General features: G+C 39.2%; 1 protein-coding gene across 4 annotated transcripts in view; it reads left to right on the forward strand.

The window, feature by feature from the left end:
- The window catches only part of mypn.S (myopalladin S homeolog), an 84,047-nt gene that overhangs the window by 40,473 nt on the left and 26,938 nt on the right, over window positions 1-16,636 (forward strand). For all 4 annotated transcript variants that reach the window (XM_018227490.2, XM_041571002.1, XM_041571003.1 and 1 more), the window contains 5 exons: window positions 27-956; window positions 12,447-12,622; window positions 12,916-12,967; window positions 13,088-13,196; window positions 15,080-15,151. In XM_018227490.2, the coding sequence (XP_018082979.1) occupies window positions 28-956; window positions 12,447-12,622; window positions 12,916-12,967; window positions 13,088-13,196; window positions 15,080-15,151 (1,338 nt within the window). In that variant the 5' untranslated portion in view covers window position 27. The remainder of the gene's footprint in view (window positions 1-26; window positions 957-12,446; window positions 12,623-12,915; window positions 12,968-13,087; window positions 13,197-15,079; window positions 15,152-16,636) is intronic.

Below are 16,636 nucleotides of genomic sequence, written 5' to 3' on the forward strand. Positions count from 1 at the left end.
GAGCTTATCTGTCTTTTTGTCAACAGCATGCAAGACGAGAGTATAGAAGCTTCTTCGTCTATTTCTCAGATTCTGGGAGAGAGCTATAGTGCTGAAACGAAAATACACCAAGAGAGCATTGAACAAAGTCTGTCAATCTCTTCATCGCATTCGTATCATCATAGTGTCTGCTCCAATAGAGTGGATGACCTATGTGAAGCTGATGACCTCACTGATCTTTCTGCTTTTCTGAACCAGGAAGAATTAGACCAAAGTGTACATTTGGCAAGACAAGCCATTGACCAAGATGGGAACCAGAAAGCGGTACAGATTGATATTAAATGTCCTCCGAAAGAACAGTCTAGGCCTGTTGTAAGACCACCAGTGACCAGACCAAGCAAACCAACACTCAGTGACAGAGAACAAGAGTTTTATCAGGGACAAGTCATTAAAGGGTCGAATAACTCTACAGAGGGAACGAAAGATTTGAAAAAGCCACAGAGAACCACTCCATATGGAATCGAAACAGAATCAAAAAAGGAATTTCTGAATAAAGCTGCAGATTTTATTGAGGAGCTATCTTCACTTTTCAAAGCCAATAGTTCCAAGCGAATTAGGCCTAAGACCTTAAAAAATCGGAGGAGCAAACGTGATTTAAAAAGTGGGACACTTGAGCAGGACATCTCTAATTACACTAGCCAGTTAGAAAATCGAGAGAGGCAGAATTACACGCCAGAAAAGACAGAAATAAACACTTCTATCTCTGAGGAGGCTAATAGTTTGGAAGCATTGGATCCAGAATCTGAAAAGGAGTCTTTGCAAGTTGAAAACGATACTCAGTGTTCCTCTTTTTATTTTAAAGAGCCAGTTGGGCAACCTCCAAATTTTATTCAGAAATTAAAAAGTAGGGAAGTTACTGAGGGGAGCAAAGTACAGTTGGACTGTATTGTGGTTGGATTTCCACCACCTGAAGTAAGGTAATATTTCATATTATTGGGGACCGTAATGTATTTAATTACCTGTTTCACAAAAGTTGCATAATTGGATATTCAGATTTACAATATTGATTACAATCAATATACAGTAGATACAATTTCCTTTTTTGCATATGAAAGAGTACAATGGTTTAATTTACCTTTACTTAAGGCGAAGGCAGCTTTCCATCACATTCTGCCGCTGTTCTCCTGAGCTCTTAGGAGAAGGTGGGCCGAAGTTAATTATAGATGCAAGAGAATGCTCCAATCAGAATTAGTACTATGTTAGCCATCTTGCTCAATCTATTATAGGGAAATGAACTGGCTGTTGATTAAAATTTGGATTATTATGCTGTAGTTAAATAACAAAAATTGAACACACTATTGTTTAGGTGATCATGCAGTGAAAAATGCATTTACTGTATAGCATTAAGCTTCAACTGCACAAGTAACAGATATCCAATCCTGCACAGAGCAGACATGGCTGTAATTTGAAGATATTTTTCTAGTAGGGATATTGATTGCACTGGTGAAACATTATTAATCACTGTTGCTGCATGTACATTGTCCTCTTGAAACAGACTCTTTTGTCTTCCTTATCTCACCAAAGATAAAGGAGAAGTAAAAATGAATATGGCTAGAAATGCTATATTTTATATAGTGAACTTACTCCACCAGTCTATAGGTTCAGCATCTCTATACCAGTAATTATCCAGCTTGGATTTTTTTTAGGAGTGTCAGTGACACTGCACATGCTCGTTGTGTTGTGAGCAGCTGGTGAAAAGCTAATCTTAGGCGTCGTCACAAATGATCAAGCTGAAAATGAGGTTGGCCTGTCATAGAGGCTGATGATATGGGGTAAATTACTGAATTATAATGCTAATTGCACTGGTTTCTGGGCTGCTATGTGCTAATAATTGGAATTAATTACATATCCTTATATGGTGACTTTTATGTTCTTTATATACAGTATATTAGGAGTGGGCTCTCTAAGCTTAAGTAATTGACAACAGCACATGACATGTGCTGGGAATCCAGGGTCAGTGATAATTTATGTAAAAATTTTTTAAGGTGGCCATACACGGGCATACTTTTATCGTTCTGCGATGAATGATCATATCGTTAAACAATCGCTTGTCGATTATTTTACCATACGATATGCCATCGACGGAGAACGGTTACATGAACAGATATAACCGTATTGTTTGCTTCGTGTACGGACGAACGCTGTTCAAAAATGAGGCTTTTGAGTCTGTAGTATATAGTCAGTTTCTCCTTCCCTGCTCCATGCAGACATATGGATGTATGCTATGGCATAATAAACTTCTTTCACATATGAGGTGATAGGGTGATATTCCTGCAGACAGCACCAATTTATTTCTTTACATAGTTCATATAGTTACAAATGAAGTTTCAGCAAAGAACGTTCGGTCCTTCCGTATATGTTCGTTGTTCTGTATATGTTCATTGGCTTGTGCTACAATCCTGACATGCGCAAAGAGGGATTTTATCCCTAAACGACTAAATTTTTAAACTCATCTGATCAATTTTGCGAACGATAATGTTGAGACGATCGTTCGTCCGACGATCATTCGTTCACCATCAACCATCCGATCGGTTATCGACATTATCGGAACCTTCTGGAATCGGTCATTTGGAAGTAAAAAATCTGTCCGTGTATGGCCACCTTTACTCTGTTTTAACTTGACTCTCTGTCCTGGTTTCATACAAGTGTTGTGCAAGGGATTAATGCCTTAACTCAAGGATCCCCAACCTTGTGAACCCGTGAGCAACATTCAGTAAAAGGAGTTGGGGAGCAACACCAGCATGAAAATGTTCCTGGGGTGCCAAATAAGTGCTGTGATTGGCCATTTAGTAGCCCCTATGTGCATTGTCAACCTACATTGAGGCTCTGTTTAGCAGTGCACCTGGTTTTTATGCAGCCAAAACTTACCTCCAAGCCTGGAATTCAAAAATAAGCAACTGCTTTGAGGCCACTGGGAGCAACATCCAAGGGGTTGGTGAGCAACATGTTGCTCACGAGCTACTGGTTGGGGATCGCTGCTAACTGCTTGGGTCTTTTGATCAAGCCCCTTGAAGTAAGCAACATAGAAAGTACTGTACAACTTATGATAGACAACCTGTGAAATGTTTTAATTTTGAAATAGATTGCAGTGTCGGAACTAGGGGTAGGCAGAAGAGGCACCTGCCTAGGGCGCAACAATGTGGGATCGCTGGGCAGGTGCCTGTTCAAGGTTCTTCTGCCTACCCCTAGTCCGGATTCGCTCCCCTCTGCAACTCTAACCTCCCTCCTCTCTCCCTTTCCCCTCCCTACCTCCCTCCCCCCTGTCGCTCACCACTACCTCCATTCCCTGCCCTTACTCTTCCCCTTCGTTGCCCTCCCCTCTGTCACTCACCCCTACCTTCCTCCCCTGCCCTTACTCTTCCCCTTCATTGCCCCCCCTCCTTCCCTCCCCTCTGTTGGGCACGAGCACGAGGGGGGCGGGATCAGCCAACCGGGTTGCCTAGGGCGCCCGGTCGGCTTAGCCCAGCTCCATCCTTTTGAAGTTTTACTGCAGTGTGGCAAGCAACCTGTAATTCCAAAATGTTATCACTGGCATTGCCTATAGGTGTGCATTTAAAGGTTGCTGGAATTTGTAGTTCACAAATACATCGGATTAGTTAAGCTAGATATGATTTCCCTAAAACGAAATTATGAAATGATGTAATGTTTGCCTTTTAACAATTGACCAGTAAATGCTGCTTAATCATGGGTTGCTATAGGGGATCAGATTTATAGTAAACTTGGCTCCTTTATCCTTAATCAATGATAGTGCTATGGTTGCTTTGCAACTGTGTACTGTAAAGAACCCTTTTATTTTAATTCAATTATTTTGATGGGTGACAATTATCAATGTAAATGTTGGAATGGGCAAAAAAATAGGCATCTGCAAAGCAACAGGTTTCCATATAACACAGTAGATAACACTGTAGTGACAATGCATTTGTTCTTAATACATGTGCCCTTGAGAGTAGAGTCTCAGTAACAGTCATGATGAGACGAGACAGCTAGGAGGAAACAATCCAGTGTGAAATTTCCCAGCTAATAATACACAACAGTCAGTTTTGTTCCCAAATGTGATCCTAATGTCTGGCCAGCTCTTCATTCATTAAACATCTACCTAGAACAAAGCATGCTATCTTTTTTTTTTTTTTTTAATTTAGAAATCAAATATCTCAATTGTCTTATTCTTCAGAATTCAACAAAATGTACTGTCCTTTTTATATAAATTTCTCCCCGTGAGTTGATCAGCATAGATATTCACTTTGTGTACCTTAATGTTATGTAGGTAAGTATTACTGTTGTAGTTCTTTATTTATATAGTGCTGACATCTTCCCTGCTCCAGAGAGACTTGCAGTCTAATATATCTATCACATTCTCAAACACAAACTTCAAGATCAATTTTATCAGGAGCCAGTTAACCTACTGCTATGTTTTTGGAGGGTGGGAAGAAACCTGATAACCCAGAGGAAAACCACACAAGCACGTGGAAAACATACAAATTCTGTACAAATAGTGGCCTTGCTGAATTCAAACCTTAGAGCCCCAGCACTGCAAGAAAGCACTGCTGGATCTGTATGCAATCCTGAGACCCATTATCCAGAAAGCTCTAAATTCCCATGAGACCATCTCTCATAGACTCAATTTTAAGCAAATATTATTTAAACAATAGCTTGAAACTCATGATACGTACACTGCATGAATCCATATTGGTAGATAATCCTATTGTGTTTCTTTAATGTTTAAATGATTTTCAGGAGACGTAAGGATCCAAATGATAGAAATACTCCTTTTCTGGAAAACCCCAGATCCCGAGCATCCTGTACATCTACTACGTATCAGTCAGTGCCCTGCAGTCCTCCCCAGAATTTGCGGGGTCTGCTCCTTCTATAGTTACTTCCATGGCCATACCTGAATTGTTTGTTGGCTTTTAGCCCAAACTAGCTTCAGTTTATATGTCAAGCAAACCTCATTTTCTGCTTGATAATTTGTGACAAACTCTAAGCTTAGCTTCCCTACAGCTGCTCAGAGCCCACTGAGCTTTTGCGTCTCACAGACACTACTAAGAAAATCCAACATGGAAAAAAACTTTGATCATTACCACTATGGAGATGCTGAACCTTTAGGCTGGTTAAATAAGTTCAGAATATAAAATATGGCATTTATAGCCATATTCCTTTATTAGAGTTTAGCTTTCCTTTAAATCAGTAGTAGCTTAGCTTATCAGGGCTGGGCTCTTAAAGGGGACTGTCATGTCCAAATTCATCTGCAATTTACAGTGGATTGTTAAAGGAGAAGGAAAGCTACCAAAGCAGTTTATTGCCAATAGATTAGCCACAATAGCGCAAGCTATAACACTATATTTATTCTGCAGAACGCTTTACCGTACCTGAGTAAACAAACATCTAGACATTGTCTCTGTTTGTTTAGTATAGCAGTTGCCATATTAGCTTGGTGTGACATCACTTCCTGCCTGAATCTCTCCCTGCTCACTCATAGCTCTGGGCTCAGATTACAGCAGTGAGGGGAGGAAGGAGGGGGAGAGGAGCAAACTGAGCATGCTCAAGCCCTAGTCCTGGAGGTTTAAGATGAAAACAGGAAGTCTGTTACAGAAGCCCATGTGTACACAATAAAAGGAAAGAAATGCTGTATTTCTTTTGAGAGGGGACTCAGAGCAGCATTACTTTGATGGTTTACTGGTATATTTATATAGACCTTTCTGATAAAGCTTACTTACTTTTAACCTTTCCTTCTCCTTTAAAGAACCTTAATCATTATGAATAAAAACTGCATTTCCACTTTCTCTGGGATTGGTTGTTGCTGCAATGGTTTTTCCTCATGTTGCCACTCTCCATCTGTTTGGAAAGCACAGTCAGAATCTCTGTTTCTGTTGCCAGTAGTGATGTCATCATATGATCATAAGGATCACGAAGGTCCGCTGAAATTAGTAAATACCTGAGCATGATAAAAGTAGTTTTTCTACTCTGATAGAACATACTGTATCTTCTGGAGACCTATGATTTATAATCCAACAACTACAACCAAATTGAAACCAAAACAGAAACTAATGTGACAATGAACTAAACTGCGTGTTCACTCCCAGTAAGAAAGAGAGAAATAAAGTGATCAAATTTTTATCCAATTGGTTATACATAACAGGTGCACCTGAGTCCCCCCTGGTTGCAGTGAGTTCCTGACTAATCTTTGGACCACTTTGATTAGACAGGTATGGGATTCGTTTTATTCAAATGATCCAAATTTTTAAAAATGATTTCCAATTTCTCTGTAATAATAAAGCAGTATCTTGTAGTTGATCCAAACAAACAAATATATAGTTAATCCTGATTGGAAGCAAAACCAGCCTATTGGGTTTATTTAATGTTTAAAGATCTGTTATCCGGAAAACCCCAGGTCCCAAGCAATCTGGATAACAGGTCCCATACCTGTATTGGGATTTTGTGCGCTATGTTTATAAACTCCATTGGGTCACAATAAATGTATTTGGCACTACTAAAGCTTTTATAACTTCCCTTCAGTAGGATCATAGTAGTGTTTTGGGATATAATAGTTTAACATTATCTGGGAATAATATATAGACACAGGACCTAGGTTGGAACATGGAATATGCAAAAGGGTACACCTAGGGGCTGATTCACTATGGGTCGAATATCGAGGGTTAATTAACCCTCGATATTCGACTAGGAATTGAAATCCTTCGACTTCGAATATAGTCGAAGGATTTAGCGCAAATGCTACGATCGTACGATCGAAGGATTATTCCTTCGAAACGAACGATTCGAAGGATTTAAATCCAACGATCGAAGGAATATCCTTCGATCAAAAAAAGTTAGGCAAGCCTATGGGGACCTTCCCTATAGGCTAACATTGACTTCGGTAGCTTTTATCTGCCGAACTAGGGGGTCAAGGTTTTTTTAAAGAGACAGTACTTCGACTATCAAATGGTCGAATAATCGAACGATTTTTAGTTCGAATCCTTCGATTCGAAGTCATAGTGGAAGGTCGAAGTAGCCCATTCGATGGTCGAAGTAGCCCAAAAAATACTTCGAAATTCAAAGTTTTTTACTTCGAATCCTTCACTCGAATTTAGTGAATCGGCCCCCTACTGTAGATTGAATGGGGGAACTGGAACTGTAGTTCAATAACTTCACATTCACAGTGGATAATGGAAGTTGTAGTCCAGTATTCACTGGCACAGAAAAGGGGCAAAAACCGACAGGTGGCTTCCAGTCCTGTCAATTCAAACATATATATATATATATATATCTATATATAATATCAAAACAGGGGGGTTGTGGGAGCACTCTAAAGGCTTTAAAGTATATATATATATAAGTATAATAAATTTTATGTGCATTTTAGCATTACCTGTAATCAATGTCCGTTGAACGCTGTTTTTTCAGCCCTCAGTGAAAAAACAGCGTTCAACGGACATTGATTACAGGTAATGCTAAAATGCACATAAAATATAAAACAAGTTAGGGACCGCCATTCGGGGTTTACCTTGACGTGGTATGGTGGCTTATCAATTTTATGATCATAACTTTGTAACAAAATAACCCCTGTTTTGGGTACATATGCAATAGCATTTATTATAGTTATATATATATACTTTAAAGCCTTTAGAGTGCTCCCACAACCCCCCTGTTTTGATATTATATATATATATATATATATATATATATATATATATATATATATATATATATATATATATATATATATATATATATATATATATATATATATATATATATATATATATATATATATATATATATGGAACTGATGTTGGCCAGTGGAGAATACAAAACATAATATGCGATAGTGGCCTAATGACCGTTGACATAGGGTGGCATAAATATTCTGAAACTGAAATTAAATTTGGTGTTAGAGGCTTTGGTGTGAACAAAACATTTTACTACCCAAACTAGAAGTTTTGGTGTTTAAATTCACACATTTGTCTGAACAATGGAGTTAAGATAACATGCAATGGTCAGAGTGCAGCATAGGTGGTTCAAAGATATTTGGGAATTCATGTAGGGAGGTAAATAATCCCTATTAACCACTATTACCCACTAACTCTAACTATTAGCCACTCCTGAACCTGTTGACACCTTATTAATCCATATATGAGGCAAAATCTATATATCAAGGCTTTGTGCCCTACAAACTGACTCATTGACTTTCTTCATTTGAGTATGTGCATATCAAGAAATGAATACGCCCCACAGCAAACACTTTATAAGGATTAGCGACCCCAAGTCTTGGAAAAAAATATGCATGCCCTAAAACGGCATCCCAATTTTTATGAATGGAATTCTTTTTTGCATCATGAAAACCCTATGAAAATCTGCCATTAAAATATGACTTCTGTATCTCTATTAACACTTTCTCATGCACACAAGAATTTTACCAAGAAGACCTGTTTATTCTGTATTATAACCCCCCCCCCCCAAAAAAGTTTAAATACCCCATAAATAAACATGTCTTCTAGGTGGTGTAAACATTTCACAGCTGTTTTTGTGCATAGCATCTTTCAAAACAGGTCCTAAAATGATATGATGCATTTCAACAGCTGTGCCTGGTAATGTATCTTTAGGCGACTACCGAAGTCAAATGACCAGTTCTGCTGATAAAAAAATTGAGACGCATCCAGCAAACACTTGTACATAAGATTAGAATCCTGTCCAGCTAAAAGCAAAGTGGAGGAAGCTCAAGACTCAGCATCAATGCTAAAAATCCCTCTGGCTTCACTATTCAAAGTTTGAGTACATTTGCTAATCATTAATAACAGCAGTAAGTTTATGAAAGTACTGGAAGGTTGGTATTTAAAAGTTTTGCACATTTATTAAACAAAAAGGCTAAAAAGTGTGAGAAAATGAAATGATCTCTTCAAACTATGATTTTAATTCACTATACAACAACAACAGAATTTTCTCATTTCATTACAAAAAGAAACAATACTGTAACAGGTGGCACTCAGATCAGCTGGGATCAGATCATTTCTTCCACATAGGTACAGATATAGGTTAGTGTACTCTACTATGATTTAAGAGATATTCAAAACACAAAATGAGCTTTTACCCTCATACTCAGCTTAAATGGGACTCCCCTTTCCATCTAGCCCAACGGTATAGAAACATTTATCATAGAGCTTATGTGTATATTCAGTACAGAGGTTCCACTGCCCTCAAGGTGACAGCAGGTCCTATTTACACAAGCCCTGTCTTCATTCACATTTCTTGCAAGTGCTTCCTAGTTACTCTGGATATATTTTAGGAAATCTTAATTGAAAACATCAGGTAAAATCTTATTAAAGTGAATAGTCCATTGAGCATTTCTGTGCATGAAGTCTTCAGAACCTTTAGAATGGATGATAAGAATCAGAAGGTTAAGGGCTAAAACACACGGTCAGATTCAGGGAGATTAGTCACCCCGGCGACAAATCTCCTTTTCTTTGGGGCGACTAATCTCCCTGAAATGCCTTCCCCTGCCGTCCCGCCAGCTATAATGTAATCTCCGGTGGGATGGCACTCGAAACGATTCGTTTTCCGAAGTTGCTCGAAGTTTCCTCGTTAGGCAACTTCGGAAAATGAAGCGCTCCGAGTGCCATCCTGCCGGCGATTTACATTCTAGTCGGCAGGAAGGCAGGGGAAGGCAGTATAGGGAGATAAGATGCCCCAAAGAAGAGGAGATTTCTAAAAAGTCAGTTCTATTAAAGTCAGTTGCGCATACGCATTTAAGCATATTCAAGATATGCGCATATACGCAAATGCACAAAGTGACGGGGAGGGGAGAGAGATGTGGAGGGGGAAGCAGAAGGGGAGGCGGACAGGATGGGGAGAGAGACGCGGAGAACGGAGGGGGAAGCAGAAGGGGAGGGAAACGTGGATGCGGAGGGGAAGCAGAACAGGAGGGAGACAGGGAGGGGAGAGAGACGCGGAGAGTGAAGCTGAAGGGGAGGGAGACAAGGACGGTAGAGAGATGCGGATGAGGAAGCAGAAGCTGATTGGGAAGCAGAAGAGGAGGCGGGAGGAGGGGGAAGCAAAAGCTGAGGGAGATGCGGAGGGTAAGGGGAGAGAAACGCAGAGGGGGAAGCAGACACTGAGGTGGAAGCAGAAGGGGAGGGGGGACATGGACGGGGAGATGAGCAGAGACGACCTACGAACGATCCGTTTGTAAATCCAGGCCTGAATCTGACCGTGTGTCTCTGCCCTTAGGAAATATCAGAAAAATACCTACTGCTCAGGTATTGTGCCTTAGGCCAATGACACAGGTGCTATTTGTAGCCCATGTTTTGTCGCAACTACAAAAAATGCCGGAAAATACCCTGCCATTGACAATAAGACAGAAATTATCCATATATTATCCTCCAGTTTTAAATGTACAAAAAACTGTTCAGACTGTCACTAGGCTGGCACATATAGTAAGCCGAGATAGAAATTCACTAAAATCTCCCCAACAGTGAAGCGAATGTGAAACAGAAGGAAAAAATATCCCCAAAATATGGAACCTCTAAAGTATACTCAGTAATGTAGTGCTAAATCAACATTCTCTGAAATGCCTCTGTATAGAGCTAAAGAGTTCAATACCACAAAAAGAATGAAGTTGTGATTAACATTTAATACACACAACTTATATGTACCTCACTTTTTAGCAACTAACTCAACATAATATTAATTAACTCAAAATGATGGGCTTTTACATACATCACAATTAGGAATGAACCAAATTCGTTATTTTAGGATTCGACCAAGCTGAACAAGGAAATTGAGAGTTTTTTTCTCTTTAATCATTTGGTTCCCTAATATTGAAATTATGGTACCAAAGGGTAAAAGAAGGAAAAAAATGATTTTAATGATCTTAAAGATTCGGATTAGGGTCAGCTAGGCACTTAAACCTGGCCAAATTCTGCTGAAAAGGCAGAATTTTGGTTGAATCCCAAACCAAATCATGGATAGAGTGCATCCCTAATTACAATGCTGTAGCATGATCTTTTGTGTAAGTGCAATGCATTATCCAGCACCAATATCTCTACATGACATGAATATGCTTGTCTGTGCTATGATCCTTTTCTTTTCTGCTCAGATAACTCACAGTGCTGATTGATTGTCCCAGATACTGCCTGTACATGTTCTAAGCCCACCACACCACCTGTTTATTCTTTCTGTCTACACGTGGTGCTCATTGAGAGTTCTTTTTTTGGTGAAGGCACCCACATCTTTCCCCATCACAGTCTGTGCAAACGATTAAGAGGCTGTAGCTATGGGAAGGGAGAGTGTGTGTTTATACAAGGGCTTCTCATTGGATGGCTGATTTATTTTGGAAGTAATATGTAACTTTACTTGCAATTTCTGATTTTGCCCTGATTATTGCAATACATGACATAAAACCATAAATATTTCCTACTAAAAGCAATATGCAAAAAGTATGATCAGCCCAAGCCCTATTCATGAAACTTATGTTGAAATGTTGAATAGGTTACGATGCCCCTTTAAGCTACATTAGTTATGTACAATGAGATTACAATGATATTCTTTGTGGTCGAGTTTTCCTTACTGTTATAGTTTACCTTGTGCCTTGCCCACCCTCACTACCTAACTGCATTGTCCACCCTCTTCTGCAACTCTGCTGCACATTTTTTTTGGTAACTTAATTTTTTAATTGAAAGAGATAAAGCCATATTTTAGCAACTTCAGAGGTGGTGATTTCTCCTCAGACTCCTCAGAGTCCTATTCATCTTAATGAAAGGTAGACTTAAAAAATGAATTAAAGATAAGATTCCTTTAAATGGGCCAAGATATAAGACTAGTAATAATTCAGGACTGCTTTATGAATGCTGTAATTAACAGATGCTCCTGACCACCTTGTATACTCATGGAATCACTCCTGTTAAAGCCATAATTGCACTATGATACACATTGTTACCTTCAATCTCAGCATTGAGTGCGCTCCTCTGCAATTTGGCTGCCATTGAGGTTTCAAGTGTATCTAAAGTGGATTATGTGGACACAAACTATGTAAGGATATGCTTATTGCAGAAGGTGGCATTTAGCTGGCGTTTGAATTAAGGTTCCAGAAAGGAACTGATTAAACAGTAAATGGTGGAATGTACTCAAGGATGGGAGTAACACAGGATAGGCAGATTTCTATGCCGAGCACATGGGTGTGAAGAGACAAATTTAGATAAATAATTTAATTCTAAGATCTGAGAGTGAGCAAATGGGCCACAGTACTGGCCTCATAAAATCTTACTAAAGCAATTAGATTTTCTCCAAAAAGCTCATATTTTCTCCATTGCCTTAGAATAAATAATGGAATCTACATGTACTGTAGGACCCCTAGCCTTTGCTGTTTTATAAATGCGGAAGGGAGCCAGAGGATCTTTTCATTATTCTCTACTTTCCAGGTGGTACTGTGAAGGTAAGGAGCTAGAGAACTCCCCAGACATCCAAATCCAGAAGTCTGGAGATCTGAACTCTCTAGTTATTACAGAAGCTTTTGAAGAAGATACAGGCCGTTATTCCTGCTTTGCTTCCAACATCTATGGCACCGATTCAACATCTGCAGAAATTTATGTAGAAGGTAAGGCATAACAAAGTATTATAGCGTGAACCTCAAATAAAATTTTCTCTGTCAAGCAGAGTTACCAATAATAAAAAATGTATATGTCAACTGGTATGTCATTATTTCATTGCCTGACATTTAAAGGCAGCTTTTCAATACAATGAATACTGCTATAAACTAATGCAATCAGCTCTGGGCATGGATCATATAGTTTGCATTATTCCATTCAGGGCTCCATAGTAATTCATGTGCACACCAAAAGGAATCTCAGGACTCTGAAATCATATTTTATAATTTGGGTTTCCACACAGGTGCTTCTTCTTCAGAGTCTGAAGGGGACACAATCAAAACTGAGGCAGATCAGTAAGTATGTAGCATATAACATTGTTGATCTGCCACTAGTGTGGGAGTCTGGCCTCTAATGTCTAATGTCTATGCTTAATTTTCACCTTGCTAAGTAGTCTTGTTGTTACCATTACATAGGGCTGACCCTTCTGCACCTGAAACTAATGTATCTAATGCAGATACATATCAAGAAATGAATAATCCACCCAGCAATATACAAACTATGCAGCCTACAGTAATACAGCAGGTAAGAAAGAACGTTGATAAATTTGATTCAAGAATAATAAAAGAATGCAGACCTGAGACCCCCATTTAAAAGCACAGCTTTGTTGCTATAAAATGTTTTTAATGTTGGACGCACGTGCTTTGTTTTGCTGCCTTATAACAGGAGTGAAGACGTTGCAATGTTAAAAAGGTCCCCATATTTGAAGGGCCTTGCAGTTGCAGCTCTATAGCCCCCACTGTTAACCTAGACCTGAAATGGACTCATTTCTGCTTATGCTTCAAGTGCCTATTTTTCCAAGTGCCAGGCAAGGGACACAGAGAAAAGGCAGATGGCAACAAAACTTTTAGTGTTGTTTGTATGCTTAATGTAAAAATCCCTTCTATTGTACAGAACTGTAGAATATATTGGGGCTTAAGCAACTGGCTCACATTGTTTGCCAAGATTTTCATGCGCTGCTTTTATTTTATTATTTATGTGTTATTTGAACTTTAAATGGGGGGGTGTAGACTAGTTTGGAGGGGTGGAAACAGAACCATGAATGTCAATTCTCGTGGGAATTTAAAAGAAAAATAAGTAATAAAAACATTATTCTATTAGATTATATCAGCTGGTGGCTGGTGAGCAACATGTTGTTCTCCACTCAGATTGATGTTTCTCCCAGAGTCCTCAGAAAATGCCCATTTTTACATTTTTGGCTTAAATTTAAGTTTTAAAGTCGCAAGGTTTACTCCAGCAGAGCCCCCAGCAGGTAAGCAGTCCACATAGGACTGTCCCACCCCTTATTTGGCATCCCCAGGGAATTGTTCTTGCTTGTGTTGCTCCCCAACAGTTTTTACATTTGAGTATGGCTCATGGGTTAATAAAACTGTTGGGGACCCCTGTATTATATTATATATTATACTGTATTATGTTAGTGTGCCTTCAGGGACAATAGAATGCATTGTACATGTGAAAATCTCATACTCACAAAACACTTGCCTGTCTGAATACAGTTAAATAACTTGACTGCTGTAACCTTTGGAACAGGTAGTTATTGCAGGTCTACTCTGACCACAGTGATTTGCTACAGTCTTGCTCCTTATAATTAGTCAACAAGCCTTATGTGATGATATACATGTACAGTAAATGGGCTGCCCCCACAGTGAGTGTTCCATTGCATGACCACATGAAGTAGTGGCCAAAACCAAATCATGATGATCCCATGACCTTTTGGCCCAGAAAAATAATAAACTAATTTATTTGCTACAGCTTGCAACCAAATTAAGCTTTAGGGCTCTTACTGACGAGCGGTTGAAGCTGCGCTCCCCTGCATTCCGCTTTTCAGGGTTCAGCAGCAGGGGAGCGCAGGAATAGACACATTTAGCTTTTTTCAATGGGGCTGTACTCAAACAGGCGCATGTAGGCGCCGAACGCAGGAAAAATGCAGCATGCTGTGTCTCAACCTGCGTTCAGCGCCTACACGTGCCTGTGTGAGTACAGCCCCATAGAAAAAAGCTAAATGTGTCTATTCCTGCGCTCCCCTGCGGGTGAACGTTGAAAAACAGAACGCAGGGGAGCGCAGCTTCAACCGCTCGTCAGTAAGAGCCCTTAGAGTGATCCTATGTATTTTCAGGTTAGACTGGGTTAGTAAATGTAGTGACCCCAGTTAATCAAGAATTTACTGCCTCAGCAAAATATTTTAGCCATGCATTTGGCAAACCATAAAGAAAATGTTATTTGAATATGTTTTGTAGACAAAGTCCTTATGGAAGTCTCTATACTCCAAGAACCACTGCTGCTGTTGGGTCGGTTGTTACTATTTACAACATACTGAATATACATTTTGAAATCTTATTCACTAGTCAGCCTGTTAATGGAATATTATGTTATATTGATCTAATATCTTTATTTGCCATTTCTTACAGTGCCAAAGTCCTAGTACATACTTGCAAGGTCTTGATGGGAGACCACTTATTGCTGCTCCTGTTTTTACAAAGGTAAATTTAACTGCATGCCATTAAAAAGAAATGAGAAGCTGATATAGCAATAGAAACGTCTAAATGCATAGAAACCAGCATAGCTAGTAGGGCTGCCATTAGCAGGTTACTCTATACAGGGTTCGATTCATGGATCACAAAGTGGTCAGCGCATGTGGATATCGAAGTCAAAGTATTTTTCACCGAATTTGGACATCCTGCGATAGAAGTAAAATCGTTCGATCAAAAGATTAAATCGTTCGAATCGAACGATTCAAACGATTTTAGCGTATGGTCGAACGATTTTACTTCGATGTGTCAAGACTTAGAAAATGGTTGTAGAAGGTCCCCATAGGCTAACATAGCACTTTGGCAGGTTTAATTTGGCGAAGTATTGAAGTCGAAGTTTTTTTTAAAGAGACAGTATTTAGATTATCGAATGGTCGAATATACAAACTATTTTTACTTCGAATCAAATTCTAAGTAAATTCGAAGTCGTAGTATCCTATTCGATGGTCGAAGTATCCAAAAAATTACTTTGAATTTCGAATTTTTTACTTAGAAAATTCCCTTGAATTCACTTTGACCCTTGATAAATCTGCCCCTTAAACATCTGCCTATTATTTCAAATTATTTCACATTATTTTAATTTTAACTAAAAAAAAAAATAGTGCTCACAACTAGTATGTTTTTCGGTTGTTTTTAAGATCACTAAGAAATAGCATTTTAACTTCTAGGATGCAGAGAAACAGATAATGTAAGATCAGATGCAAAGATGCTTAGATTGTAACAATCTACAACACACTGGAATAAAATTCTGATATTTGTAAGTGCTAGAAATTTTATTTTGGATTTATCAAGTATGAACTCTGAGCTGAGAACCAGGATGTAATAAGAAATTAAAATTGTTTTTATATTACATGGTCCCAAAATTATTCTGCTGTTACCCCAATGTCTCATATATGATGTTTTAAGAATTTATAATTGTTCATGATTAGCATAATATCTCATAAAGTGCCAGTTAGGGTGGTGGCACACTGGCGATTCCGAGGAGATTCGTCACCCAGCGATAAGTCTCCTCTTCTTCAGGTAAGAATGTTAATCGCCGGCAGGATCACATATGGATCGCTTCAGTATTCTGAAGTCATCCGAAGTTTCCTCATGGGGCAATTTCGGGCGATTTTGGAAAACGGAAAACGAAGCGCTACGTATGCCATCCCGCTGGCGATTTGAAGAAGAAGAGGAGTTTTGGGCGACTAGACTAATCTCCCTGGAATTGCCACGTATGCCACCACCCTTAGGGGCAAATTCACTAAGAATCGAAGTTGTGCCAGGCGCAACTTCACCGCTCTTCGCCGCACTTCGCCAGGCGAATTTTCGCCAGCGCTCCGCAAATTCACTAAAATGCGAAGTTGCGCACAGGGGTAGCGAAAGGTTGCAGAGTTGCGCTAGCGTTGTTTCGCTATATAAAGCGAAGTTGCGCTAGCGAAGGCTAATTTGCATACG

The sequence above is a fragment of the Xenopus laevis genome, chromosome 7S, assembly GCF_017654675.1.
Source record: "Xenopus laevis strain J_2021 chromosome 7S, Xenopus_laevis_v10.1, whole genome shotgun sequence".
NCBI classification, from domain to species: Eukaryota; Metazoa; Chordata; class Amphibia; order Anura; family Pipidae; genus Xenopus; species Xenopus laevis.